The following is a 13,949-nucleotide window of genomic DNA, read 5'->3' on the forward strand; positions in this document are numbered from 1 at the left end:
TGATATTCTTAAGGGCCTATTGCTACAAAACGGCCGATTGCCCCACTTACACTGGCCTACACGGAAGAAGCGGCTTTTACTCCTAATACGGAAAGAGAAAAAATGCAACACTTAGAAGCGTAGTATTGTATTTAAGTACAGCTTTGTGCCAGAGTGTCTATATATGGACACAGCAGACTTGTGATCCTTTCTCTCCTCAATCGTTGTCCTCTACTATTATTTCTTAAGAAGGTTTACACTTGTCCAACACAACCACTACGGGTGCACTTGTTTCATTTAAACACCTTCGTTGATCATGAAGCTCCCTCTTGTCCTTGCCGCCGCCTCGGCCACTATGGTGACTGGCGTCGCTGCGGCCGCCATCGCCGTTCCCCCGTCCAAGGTGCTCCAAGCCCGCTCCACGACCATTTGTGGCCAGTGGGACTCGGTTGAGACTGGCACCTATACCATTTATCAAGACCTGTGGAACAAAGACAACGGCACCGGAAGCCAGTGTAGCACCGTTGGCTCTGTTAGCGGCTCGACGCTCTCGTGGTCGACATCGTGGTCCTGGGCTGGCAATTCTACCCAGGTTAAGTCCTATGCTAATGCGGTTGCGAACATTGCTGTTAAGCAACTATCGGCCATTAGCAGCATTCCTACAACGTGGGACTGGAAGTAATTGGCCAACCTCCCTATTTTGCTTCGGTCTTCCTGTTTGCTAACATATCTAGCTATTCGGGATCTGGCATTGTGGCGGATGTTTCGTACGACCTGTTTACGTCGTCAACATCCACCGGCCATAACGAGTACGAGATTATGGTCTGGCTAGCTTCCCTTGGCGGCGCTGGTCCTATCTCGGCAACTGGCAGTGCCGTAGCTACCCCGACTATTGGTGGTGTTAAGTGGAAGCTGTATAGCGGCAAAAATGGCGCTACCACCGTCTACAGCTTTGTGGCTGTAACTGAGCAAACTCGCTTCTCTGGCGACCTACGCAAGTTCTTTGCCTACCTTATCTCTAATCAAGGCATGCCTAGTAGCCAGTACCTCCTAAGTACCGGCGCTGGCACCGAGCCGTTTGTTGGCTCTAACGCTGTTATGACCGTCTCTGCCTTTAGCCTTCGCTTGTCTTAAGGTACCAGCGCTACTATTATCAACATAGTACTAAGGCAAATACATTCATTATAGCTATAACAGTTAGCTTTGTAAGTTGTATCTAGTGTCATAATTAGATATATAGTGTCAAGCATTGGAATCTGCTGCACTGTAGACCTTCTGCCCCACTTGGCCGTACGGGACTGTGATTGGTCAGAAGGCACAAAAGCGGGACCTGGCACTAGTATTAATACGAACCCCCAGAAGGGTCGCGATATATCTATTTCTTCCTTAGTACACAACATTTCTTCGCCCACACTAGACCCTATTCAGCCTCTTGCTCCTTACAGTGCATCACGTTATATAACCGCCACGTATACCCTTCTTTAACCTTTACATATAGCTTGTATTTTATTATATTATATAAGACTACCTATCTAGTTCTTTAAGATTACTTATTTCATCTCTACGTGATTAAGCATAAAAAAATATATATACACTAAATTAAGGAAGAAAAGTATGGGATTTTCTGAAAGGAAGCTAAAGCTACTGGATGCGCTGCGGCAGTGAAAAGTCTGCATAGTAACCTACAAGGTTACGTGCAACACAGCCTCTTACTGCCGCAGTGCAGAAAAACGAAAAGATACATGAAATCGGCCTAAACAAGGCCTTATAGGAGGTAGCGTGCGGTATTAGTATATTAGGCGTATGTAGAGCAATGATAAGAAATAGGGCGCAGATAGTGCGCATAGGAACCCTTTAAAGGTAATTATCCGTTTGTTGTAAAGCTAAAAGGGTATTATAAAATAGTAAAACAAGCGGGTATTAGCGCAAATTAAGGCGTAGAAGCTAAATAAAATCGTAGTGCTTGTCTTTGTACAAAGCCTTTGTAAGCCCGTCTGTTATTATTTCGTCTATACCGACGTGCTAAAGGTAAAAGGCTTAGGCTGTAACCTGCTTAATAATCTACTTAAAGCGAATATTAATATAACGAGTGCGTCCTTGCTTATTAAGGTTTAAGACTATAGCTAATGCGTTAAGACTGTTTGTAAATAGAAGTAAAGGCGTAGTAATAAGAGCGCTAAGGTTAGTTAAAATCGAATTAACGTGCTGCAAAGCACGGCTAAAGGGCGTTAGGTTAGTAAACTTAGCTTTTATTATAGATAGGGTAATAAAAGGCTAGCGCTTAGACTTTTAGAATACTAGGCCGCCGGCTATAAAAACAACAATGCTATTAGTAAAGCAGCGCGATAGCAGGTTATTTGTAAAAGAGGCGTTATTAATGTATTCTAGGCTACTAAAACAAAGAGAGTATTTCTTAAAGCTTGAGATATACAAGTAAAGGTGCTTAAGTAAATCTTAGTAATAAGAGGAAAGGCTGCAATTACCTTTAAAAAGGCAGCTAATAGTATACGTAATATTAAAGCGCGTGCTAATAAAGAGATAGTTAATTAAGATATTGTTTTAAAGATACTTTATAAAGATAAAAAGCGCCTTAGCTAGCGTCTTATTATTGTTATTAGTGCTAGTAACCGCGTTTTTGCCTAATAAAGGAAGCTTAAAACCTAAAGGCTAAGAGGTAGTTACGCTATTAAGATGTTAGTAAGTAAAGCGGTTAAGGATCTTATTAATATAAGTTGCCTAGTTAATAAAAATGCAGCGGTTATAGCGGTTATGAAAGATATTTAGCCTTAGAAAAAATGTTGTAGCACTTAGATAATAAAGTAAATAAACGTTACTTAATTATATGCTTATAGCGCGTATCTTAGTAAGTAAAGAGCTAGTAATTAGCAAATTACTAACGTAAACTAGTATATAGACGCTAAAATTAAGATTATAAAAGAGGTTAAAAACAACAAAGCTAAGCTTAACTATAGCAAGAGTTAAAGTATTTTACTACTAGCATAGGCTGCGTGTTAGCCTATAAAAGGCATAATAAAGAAAGTAAATATGCTTTATACCGTTATTAAAATTATAAGGCTATTAAACGTAAACGTTAACTTTATTAAGGATTAAAGCGTTTAAAAACGCTATAGTAATGTTATATTACTTAAGCTTTAAGTCTTAGGCTATATAGTAGGCTAGAAAAACATAAAGACTAAGCGATAAGGCGACGGCAGTAAATGTATTCTTTAGACTTTACTAGCTATAGTCTTTAAAATTACTATAAACAACCTAGTAAGCCTTATTATAGCTGTCTTCTTTATAGGTATATACTTATTTTCTAGAAAGAGATATTATACTAAAGGGTAGGTTAATAAGCTACTAACCTTCTTTAGCAATTAAAGAGTTAAACTTCTTTTTTATAGCTAGCTTCTAGTAAGTATTATAGTTATGCTAAAGGCAAGCTTATTTATAATTAGCTAGCAACGTTAAAAACTTAATATCTAAGGTAGTTATTAAAGCTTTTACGTTAATAGCGCTTAAGCAAAAAGCCTAAATATAAGAGGCTAGTATGCAATGCGTAGTTATAAAGGCTTAACTAGTTTATACTATTATATTAAGACTTTAACTTAACAAACTATAAAAGATTAGTAGGCAAAGGCCTGCTAGCTAATATATACATAGCTAGAAGATGCGGTATAGCGCAAACCTAGTAAAGCGTAGCGCAGCTAAGTAGCTATGCTAGTCTTATACAACGTGTTAAGATAGTTCGTTAAGTCCGCCGCTTAGTAAGCGACTAGTTACCAAACCAGTGCATAGAGACGCGTGTATAGAATACTCTTACACTATCCCCCCCCTCCCTAAGTAACGCCCACATTAGCTTAAAGGCGCACACGCGGCAGCTACTTGCTTATTTAAAAAACCTCCCCTTATAGAGTTAGGAAAAAGAGTTAAGCGCTCTAGGTTATTAGCTGTTGCCAAGCGGTCGCGGACCGCTTGCTTGTACGACTGCATTTAGGTAACGTAGAAGCGCACACGTACTGCTTAGTTTATAGCGGCAGTAAACGCCGGATCCTGCTTAATGTACGGGTCGTCCTATTCGTTAAAGCTCTTTAAGAGGCGTACAGCTTAGATCCTAGTCGGGGAACGCTTAGGTTGCTGCCGATAAGTGTTGTAAGGAGGCTAGCCTTTAACACTAGGTGCATAGGGGTGCAGTGTACGCTAACTAAAAACAGCGGCGTAAGGCTTACAACTTCTAACTACTAGCAAGGTAGGATAAAGGTAATAGCGGCCGTTTGTTGCCTGCCGATTATAGAACTATTGCCTACTAGATAGCAAAGGCAGTCTGCTGCTAAGATGGTTTTTTTATTTAATTTTAAACGTTTCTTACCTTACTATTAAAGTAAGGTTAAGCAAGTTCTTAAGATGTATTTAAACGTCTAAAAACGCAGCTTCTTTGTTGCCTTAAGGTATAAAAGAGTAGGTGCATTCTATAATTTAAGATAAATTTGTTTATACTTATAAGACTACTTTTACCTCTTTAGCCCTTTTTTCTTTAATCTTACTTATATAGTAGGTTAATGCAATAGTTTATAACTTTACGTAGTAGCTAGCTAATAATCGCTTATAAACAATGTCTAACTAAAGCTGCTTTTAAGTCTTAATAGACTTTTTTATAGATGCAAACCTTATAAAACGCCCTTTCTAGGCATACGCACTATCTTTTAAGAGCGTAGGTCTTTACTAGTATAGCGTCTACTAAGCAATAGCTAACTTTATAGTAGGCTTTATATTTAAAGTACATCCTTAAAGCCTATTTAAACGTCTACTATAAATTCTTATATATAGCTATACTAAAGAACCTAGCACGCTACGTTAGTTATATAGCTAATAACACGTTATGCTTGCTAGTAAGTGCGTTAACTTATGTGCGCCGGTAGCTAATTGCTAACTAATAGCTCTTTAAAGAGATTAATGGCTTAGCCTAATACATTTAAGAATTTCTAGCCGGCACAAACGAGTTGCTACTTTAGCGGATAACGGTTAACAATATCGTTATAGCGCTAGGCGATTGCTACGCAATCGCCTAAAGGTTAATAGCCTTAACGGCGGTAACTAAGGAACTTGGCCGCGCTTTATAAGAAGATAAGTTAGAGCTCTTAGCAACTAACTAGCACTCTTAGCGCAAACGTTTTAAGATAGCATAATAGGCTGCATTGCGCCTTAGTGTCCTCTACTAGTACTAGTAGGAGCTAAAGCTTACCCTAACGCCTACGCAGCGGTTAGCAAAGATAGCCCGGCTCTTACCGCTAACGTCCCTAGACGTAGGCACACTGTTATAGGCGTAGACCTAAGTTGCTACTACCCTTAAAGTAATAGCAAGTCCTTTAATCCTTATTATTAAGTTATTGCTAACCTATTACCTAGGCTAATCCTTGTTTTATTATGCTTAGCCTAGCCTAGTGCGCTATAGCTATCTAAGCCGGCTATAGCAGCACGCTTTACTATACTATAAGAGCGAAGAGGCTGCCTAAGCAAATCCTGCAAACTATAGCAGCCTTAGTTAAGCTAGCTTAGATTAACTAGGTAGTAGTCTTTCCTTAGCCGCTACTTTTAGCGGCGCCTAGTAAGCGACAGTTCTGCGCTAAGTTGCTAGCCTTAGCTAAGCGCTAGCGTAGTGCTAAAACCGTTCTTAGTGCTATAGCTAGCAGTAGTAGAGCGGTTATAGCAGCTAGTAGTAGTAGTAAAGCGGCATCTAGTAAGAGTGCGCTAGTAGGCGGCTAGTTAGCGGCTAGTAGTAGCTATATGCTAGCTAGTAGAGGCTTGCCTAGCAGTAAGAAGAAAGACAAAGAGGATAGTGTTAAGGAGAAGGACGAGAGGGTAGAAGGGACGTTTGCAAAGAAGAATAGTAATAAGTAGCTAGTGGCTAAGCGATAGCTTACTAATAGTGTGTTTTAGGTTTGTAGCTTTAAGGGGCGCCCTTAGAGCTAGAACGAGTAGTTTATAGTGCGCAATTGCGTAAGAAATGGCTAGAGTGGTTAACTAACGATCGGTTAGCATATAGCTAGCTATTGCCTTATAGTTTTCTTATTTTTTATAAGTGCGTTTTATAGTCTTTTAATAAGACTATAACTTGCGGCTAGCGTGTGCTAGGTGCTTTTTAGGTTCCTAGGTATTATACTTAGCCGGCTAGCCTTTTTATTTTACTAGAAACTAGGTTTGCAAACTCTTGCTAAGGTAAGTAATAATGTCTTTAACCTTATACTCCTTTTAGTCTTCTACTATTTCTAGGAATAAAAGCTCTTCCTTATCTTTTACTATAGCGGTCTACAGCTTAAAGCAGAAAACGTAAAACATATTATATTAGCGTGCGTACTATAATAGCAAAGCGACTTAATATATAACTAGGCCTAGCTTTTTTATAATATAAACGCGTAGGAAGGTTAGGTTTAGCTTCTTTAAGCTAGCTAGGTTTAAGTGCTTTGTCAATAAACCTATAAATTTGCCTTTAATAAAGTCTTTATATAAGCGTTACTTATTATAGCCCTTCTTTTATTAGCGAATCGCTTTTTCTTATAACACTTTTAGCTCTTACTAGACAGCCTATAGCTAACTAACACGCTCTTATACGCTCTCTACCGCGGCCTTAGTAAAGAGGAAGTTGTCTATAAAACAAGGGTAGTATGCGTATAACGCATAGAATAAAGAGGTCTTTATTATAGTATAGTAGGCGTTATTATACGCAAACTCTACTATACTTAACACCTGTATCTACTAGTGTTGCAAACAACTATAGAACGTTTGTAGGAAGCGCTTTAAGGTCTAGTTAAGGATCTTAGTGCTATTGTCTATCTATAGGTAGTACGCCATTAACATTATTAGCTAGACTCTTTAAAGTTGCATTAGTTCTTGCTAAAATTAGCTAGTAAATAGGCTGTCTCTATTACTAACGATTACTTCTAGAATACTAAACTTAGTCTTTATACAGTTGTAAATAAGTTGGGCGACCTTAGTAGCTATAACCGTCTTTTAAGTAGGGATAAACATGCTATGCTTTATATAGTAATTAACTTGTTAAAGGTGTACTTAGGTAAGCTAGGTAAGTTAAGCAGGCAAGAAAGTATCTTCTTAACAAAAGGAAGCAGCCGTATATTTAATAGCTAATTCTTACCTTCTGCACTCTAAAGGAGTGCAAGAGGCACTCTTTATCGTAGGCGCACCTCTAGCGCACCAAGTGCGCAAGACAGGCGCGACCCCGTTTCTACTTAGCCCGTGCGCTAGCACGTGCTATAGCCTATGCGTAGACTGCGCCACGCAGCCTACGCCACTAGCACTGCTTCTAGTTTACGATGTGCATTTAATACGCTGTGCGCATACTACGTACAGCTTGCGCGTAGCCTGCGTCGGTCCCCTTCCTAGGGCGGCGTTACAATTGCTCCCCTCTTGTGCCTAACTCCCTTAAGGCAGGTCTTAACGAAAGGCTTGCAACCTTTGTTCTTAGTGGTGGTGGTGCTTGTCCGTTTGCGGCGGCCCCTTTGTGCTTGCTAAGATCGCTGTTAAAGGCGACTCAAAGCGCCTTTAGTTCCCTTTATTTAGGAGGTTAGTCCTGTAGTCAAATTAGATTATCGTAGGGTCTAGCATCCGGTCACTTCTTCTAGAAACAACAAATTCGTCTTCTAGCAGCAACATAGCTACTCCTAATTCTAACGTTCCTGTGCCCGCGGTAAGCGCCTCTAGCGCTCTAGTACCCGCTACGGCCCCGGCCTCCGCTCCCTAACACCCTCTGCCCTCTGGCCAAGGTGCTAGTTCCGGCCGCGCGCAACGTGCGCGCAAGGCTTACGCTAGCACAGTTCGTCGTTCGGCGCGGACTGCGGCGCGCGCCGTGCCCTCGGTTAGGCCTCCGGTAGCCCGTCAAGGTGCGGGAGCTGCCCCTGCTGGTCCGGCGCTCCTAGGGTCGGTGGCGGCTGCGCCACTAGCTTACCCCTAGGTCGCCTTAGACGGCTCGTCGTGCGTGCGGTGCCTGCACCGCTTTCTAACGACTCTCCCTGCGGAGTTGCCTAGGTTTACGGCCGTGCTGTGTATTTACAGCGTCGCTAGCGCTGGGCGCTGCGACGGCTGCCGTGCTAGCAAGCACGAGTGTTATAGGGTAAGTCCCCTTTAATGGCTATAGGCCGCTCTAGTAGCTAACAGAATGCAGGTTTTCCCGCTAATAGTTGGCAACTAGGCTAACTTTAAGATAGTGCTGCGCAGCCTTAATAAAAAGCTCTACGGCTAAGGTTCGCCCGCAGTGCGCGCGGCACTCGCGCGTGCTATAGGTGCTTTCGTTGCTACCTTGTTATAGGTAGATAAGCAGTAGCGGCCTACGTTGCTAGGGGTGTTATTAGCCGCTAACGTTATGCAGGCAAAGCTTAATCTTTGCTAAGGCATTAAGGCTTAAGAGAAGGCTTAAGAGGTAGCCTGCTAGGTAAAGGCTCGGCAAGCTTTATTAGCCTAAATGCACCCGCTATTGCTATACACGCCCTCTTTGTCTTTGCCGCCTAGGCCTGCTGCTTTAACCCTTTAGCAGCTCTCTTAGCTGCTGCGCCTAATGCCTAGTAACACTAGTTATACCGCCTTTACCGCGGCCTTTAATGCTTTTCTTAAGGCGGTGGCAAGGGCGTATGTTCTAGACAAGGCTTATGCTAGGGTAGCGGCCGGCGTAGCGTTGCTTTAGGGGCTTCTTAGATAGTTTTGCATAGTCTTTTACAAAGCCTTTTAGCCGGTTAAATTAATTTAAGCTCTTGCCTATATATTTTCGTCTTTACGCGCTTATTACGCGCATACCGCTTAATTGCATTGCTGCGTGCGCATTTTCTATATCTTCTTTCGGCACTTACTAGTTATATTCGGTCGGCTAGCCTGTCTAACGTACTAGGTATTCAGTTTGGCCGGCCTTGCATCTTTTGTCTAAGACTGCTTCCACTTCCTATTCGTCGTCTAGGTCTTCTAACGCTAGCATTGTTAAAGGCGCTTGTTCTGCGCCTGCTCTGCTCTCTTAGTGCTTTAACAGCGAGACTAAGAAAACGTTGTGTAGTCGGCTATATTGTTTTAGCAGTGCTAGTTAATATGCTTGTTTGCCTTTAGTTCTAAGGATTCTAAAGGGCTTAATGCGTCTTAGTGCTAACTTCTTATTTTTTAGGCGAAGGTTTTTTATAGAAAGGCTTACTAGCTCTCTTACCGCAAAGCTTATAGGCTAGTGGCGCGCATTATAGTAACGCTTTTAGCGCTCTATCGCATACTCCTAGTTTGCCGCCAACCTTTTCTATATAGCTTCTAGTTTTTCTAAGCAGTTATACACCGCTAAGACTATGTTACGCGTGTCCTGCTCCCCTTTTGCGGTCGCGCCGCCCTTAAGGCAAGTTCGCAGGTCTAGTTTCTAACTATATAGCGCTTTAAATAAGCTAATTTTAGTTATTGCGTTAATAGCGTTATTATAGGCGTATTGCGCTAAAGATAATAAAAAGGGCTAATTTAATTACTCCTTTATTACAAAGCAGCGTAAGTACTACTCTAATATTTAGTTAGATCTCTTTATTTGCTTGTTTATCTAGGGGTAAAATGTAGTTAATAGCCGCCTATAGATTTTAGTCTAATAGTAATATTTACTCTAGAATTCGCTAGTAAATATACTTCTTTAGTTAAAGACTATACTCTTTAGTGTTACGCTATACACTAGTTCTATATGTTAGTATATAAGGTATGTAAGGCCTTTAGCTATTAGGGTAGTCTATATAGTAAAGAAGAGGTTTATTTTTATAAAGCGGTTAATAATTACTAGAATTGCATCTACTTTGCCGCCTATGCTTGCTTTAGCTACTAGTAGCCTAGTAATTAAGTCTATAAAGATTTCTTACTAAAGACCCTATAGTAGCAGTAGTAGGTTTAGCTTACTATATTGCGTATACTGTTTAATCGTCTATCTTTAGCAGACTAAGCATAAGGCAATGTAAGCCTTTACATCCTTCTTTATTTCTTCCTAGTAAAAGTAGCAACAAAGCAGTTTTAAGGTCCTAGCAACTATAAAGTGCCTAAAGATCTAGTCGTTGTAATAAAGCTATAGTAGCTTTTAACAAAAGACGTACGCGCCGCCTATATGCAGGCGGTTTTCTTATAATAATATACCGTCTAGTGCAAGGCTTTATAGCTTTGTTGCACCTCTTACGCTTATAGTGCGCTTTACGCGCGCCTTAACAACTTATACCTCTAGGTTTACGTCCTAGATTCCTACTATTGCTTTGTAAATAGCTTTAAAGACTTTGTTTTCTTAGAGGTATAGATATAAGGTAGCAACGATAGCTAGTTGCTATAGTAGGCCAGAGTATACTAAGTTCCTATCTACGCCTATTAAGGGCGTTAAACCCTTAATTAGCGCTGTAGCAGTAATATCCCTAAAGTCTCCTTAGAGTCTCTTATAGTCGTCTAGCCTTTCTAGTTTACTACGCTTCGCCTACTTAGGCGGTGCGCTGTTTTACGCTGCAATGGCTTACTATGTAAGATCTAAGGCTACTAAGATCTTAGAGGTAGCGCTTAGCTTCTTTTCCCTGCTAGGTTCTTTTATAGGTGCGCGCATTTTGCGCGTCTTATTTGTATAAGCTGCGTCGGTAACTAGCTTATCGCTATTGTCTTCTATAATAAGTACGCGCATCTTGCGCGTCTTTTGCGCTATAGCTACGGTGCTTGCTAACTGTGCGTCTTTCTTTTATACCCTAGTAATAGTTATTCTAACTTGTTTAGGTTTATCGAAGTAATCTAGCCGTCTTAACGGCGCATTAGCTAGGTTTGTTACGCTTAGTCTATGCTTAATTATAAAGTTAAAAGGGGATAGGTATATAGCTTAGCAAGCCTTGCGTCCATTGTACCTTAGCTAGGTTATAAAGGTGCGTAAGTTGTTATAGTCTAACAAAACTTTAATCGTCTTTTTACTACTATTAAGGTAGTGTCGCTATTGCTTAAAGAAGTCTATAATTGCTAGTAGCTCTTAATCTAAGGTGCTGTAATTTAGCTCTAGTCCTTATAGTTTTCTTAACTAGAAGGCGATTAGGTGCTAGGCTCTCTCTTTGTCTTATTAGAAGATAATCTTGCTAATAGCTACCTTTAAAGCATTAGTCTCTACGCGTATTGCTTGTTCTAGGTTAAAATAGCATAGTAGAGGTGCTTTTGTAAATGCCTCCCTTAGCATTGTAAAGGCTGCGCGCTCCTTACTCCCTAGCTACACCGGTCCCAGCTTTTTGCCATTTTTGCTGCCTTATAGTAGCCCTAACAAAGAAGACAAGATGTCTAAGTAAGCTTTAATAAAGCAACGATAAAAGTTGTAAAATCTAAAGAAGACCTGCACCTCCCTAAATGTTTATAGCGTTAGCTATTCTACGATTGCATATACTCTACATAGGTTTATTGCAAACTCTTTGCTTCTAATAATAAACCCTAGGAATTTAACTTCCTATTAGTAAAACAAGCATTTGTTGCTATTAACAAATAACTAGGCTTGCTAAAAACGTTTAAAGACTTAGTTTAGGTGCTTTGTATGCTTCTCTTTATTACGTAAGAATATAAGGATATTATTTAAGTAGACAATATAGATTATATTTACTAGACTATATAGCGCTTAGCTAATATAGTACTAAAAGGTTGCTAGGGCGTTAGTTAGCCTAAAAGGTAGGACTAGGTATTTAAAGAGACTATATCTAGTCTAAAAAGCCGTCTTTTATTCGTCTCCTTCTTTAATCCTTAGGCGGTAATACACCTCTTTAATGTTGATTTTTGATATTACCTTTATTCCTACCACGCAGTCTATAATCTTAAAGATTAAAGGTAGCAGGTATTAGTTCTTTACTATAACCTTATTTAACCCTTTATAGTTAACGCATAAGCGTAAGCTTCTGTCCTTCTTAAGCATAAAAAGGATAGGTGCGCCTATAAAGCTTTTTAATAGGCAAATTCGTCTTGTCGCTAGGTTATTGTCTAAGTACTAGCGTAGCTCTCTTAATTCTCTTTATAACAAAGGATATATTATCCTATATAGTAGTTAACCGCTAGGTAGAAGATTAATTGTATAGTTAGTAGCTTTGTATAGTAGTAAGACCTTAGCATTAAATAAATTTAGCACGTTGCTATACTTGCGCGCTAAATGCATAGGCAGTATGCCTATGCCTCTTAAATAACCTTTTACTTCTAGGTTGCCTAGCAAGATTATATATACCTATGCGCGCTCTTTACGCGCTATAGCAAGGAAGATTTCTTATAGTATAAGTTGTATAGTCTTTATGCGTGCTTCGAACTACTAGCGGCGGTCTACTAGCTCTAAGTAAACTTTCTTACTTTAAAGGGTTGTTATTAATAGTAATATTATTAAGCCTTAATACCTAGCAAGTTTAGTAACTCTTACATAAACCTATATAATCTTATAGGTATACCTATAAGAGTCCCTTATACGTAAGGGCACCTTCTACGCTCTTACTACGCTTATAATGCTTCTATTATACGCTTTAAGGGTTAGTACTAACATCTTTATAGATTTTAGTCCTTATAGTCTTACGAATTTATAGTTAATAGTATTAAGACTTATGCAAGTATCTTATATAGTAGATACTTTTATAGTTATTAGTCTAAGAAGAGAAGCTTAAATAAGAAAAAAATTACTAATCTTAATTATCTCTAGTAACGCCTAAGGGTCTTAGTTTGTCTTAGGCGTTTTTAGTTTTTTGCCTTTTTAGCATTCTTTTTAGTTAGTTAAACTAAATTTACTAATGTAGTCTCTTACCTCTTTAGGCAGTTTTAGGCAAAGTAGCCTTTACTTTTATAGATAAAGCACTTTATACGCTTACTATTTATATAAGTAGGGTTCTTTTAGTAGCCCTTAGTAGCTGTAGCAGCTAGTTTGCCTTTCTCTTTGCCTTAGCCTTTGCCTCTAGCACTACTATAGTAGTTACTACGATTGTTTTCTTAATTAGTGTTATTTTTATAGCCGCCCTTATAGCCTCTTTAATTCTTCTACGCCTTTCTACTACGCGTGCTATTATTGTCTTATTTCAACTAAGCTTCTAGCTTCTTTAAGCTTTAAAACGTTATTGCTTTAGCTACTAGTTCTACTTTAATCTATAGTATCTTATTTAATTTTAAAAGATCTTCTTTTAATTCTAAGAGTAGCTTAGAGAACAGCAACTACGCCTATTCCTCTTTTAATTTAATAGGTAGTTAGTTTTTAAGGGAGGCAAGGTAGTTATTAAAGTCTTAGAGAGTCTACCTTAATCTTTAGTAAGCCTTACTAATTCTATTAGTAACAATAAAAGCTATATTATAAGGATTAACTATAAAGGTTAAAGTCTAAGCCTTAAATACATCCTAGTCGCTCTAAGCCTTCGCTACTACTGCGTCTATTATACTTTGCAAGCGCGTTTCCTATATAGTGCAGCATAACTGCTCTATATATTTAAGCATATAATTAATCTAGTAACTAGCGCTTTTAAACTTATTAAAGGCTAGATAAAAGTGTCGCTTCCTAGCCTATAGCTAGGTAGCGCGCTCTTAGAAGCTGCTAGGTGTTTTAAAGAGCGGTTCGATGCCGCTTTTTAAGATAATATCTTAACTACAAGAGCTATCTTCGTTAGAGTCCTCGCTATAGGTGCGCTTACCCTTCGCTTAGGTTGCTCCTATATCTAGAAGCTATTGCTATAGGTCTACTATTCGCTGCTTTAAGCGCTCCGCTTTACGCAGTCGATTATTTTTAGCCATAAGGTCTGCTACCATCTAGTCTATGGTAGGCCTAATAGTCTGCCCTAAGGGGCCTTCGCCCGCATCGTCGTTATCCAGTTGCTCGTAATCCTCCTCTAAGAGATTAAAGTCTTTGTTCTCTACTTCTTCGACGATAAGGTTAAGGGGGTTCTCGACTATTGCCCTAGAGCTGCTCTCTTCCTGCGCACTACGTGCGTGCGACGTTTGCTTCGTAGTCTTTC

At 39.6% G+C, this 13,949-nt stretch overlaps 1 protein-coding gene across 1 annotated transcript; it reads left to right on the forward strand.

The window, feature by feature from the left end:
- Nucleotides 1-295: 295 nt before the first annotated feature.
- Nucleotides 296-1,113, forward strand: CMQ_8028 (cell 12a endoglucanase; the record flags this gene model as incomplete). The annotated part of the gene is made up of 2 exons (XM_014315567.1): nt 296-657; nt 714-1,113. The coding sequence occupies 2 exons, from the start codon at nt 296-298 to the stop codon at nt 1,111-1,113; spliced, it is 762 nt and encodes a 253-aa protein (XP_014171042.1).
- Between the last annotated feature and the right edge of the window lie 12,836 nt (nt 1,114-13,949).

This window comes from Grosmannia clavigera, assembly GCF_000143105.1.
Source record: "Grosmannia clavigera kw1407 unplaced genomic scaffold GCSC_163, whole genome shotgun sequence".
Classification (NCBI taxonomy): domain Eukaryota; kingdom Fungi; phylum Ascomycota; class Sordariomycetes; order Ophiostomatales; family Ophiostomataceae; genus Leptographium; species Leptographium clavigerum.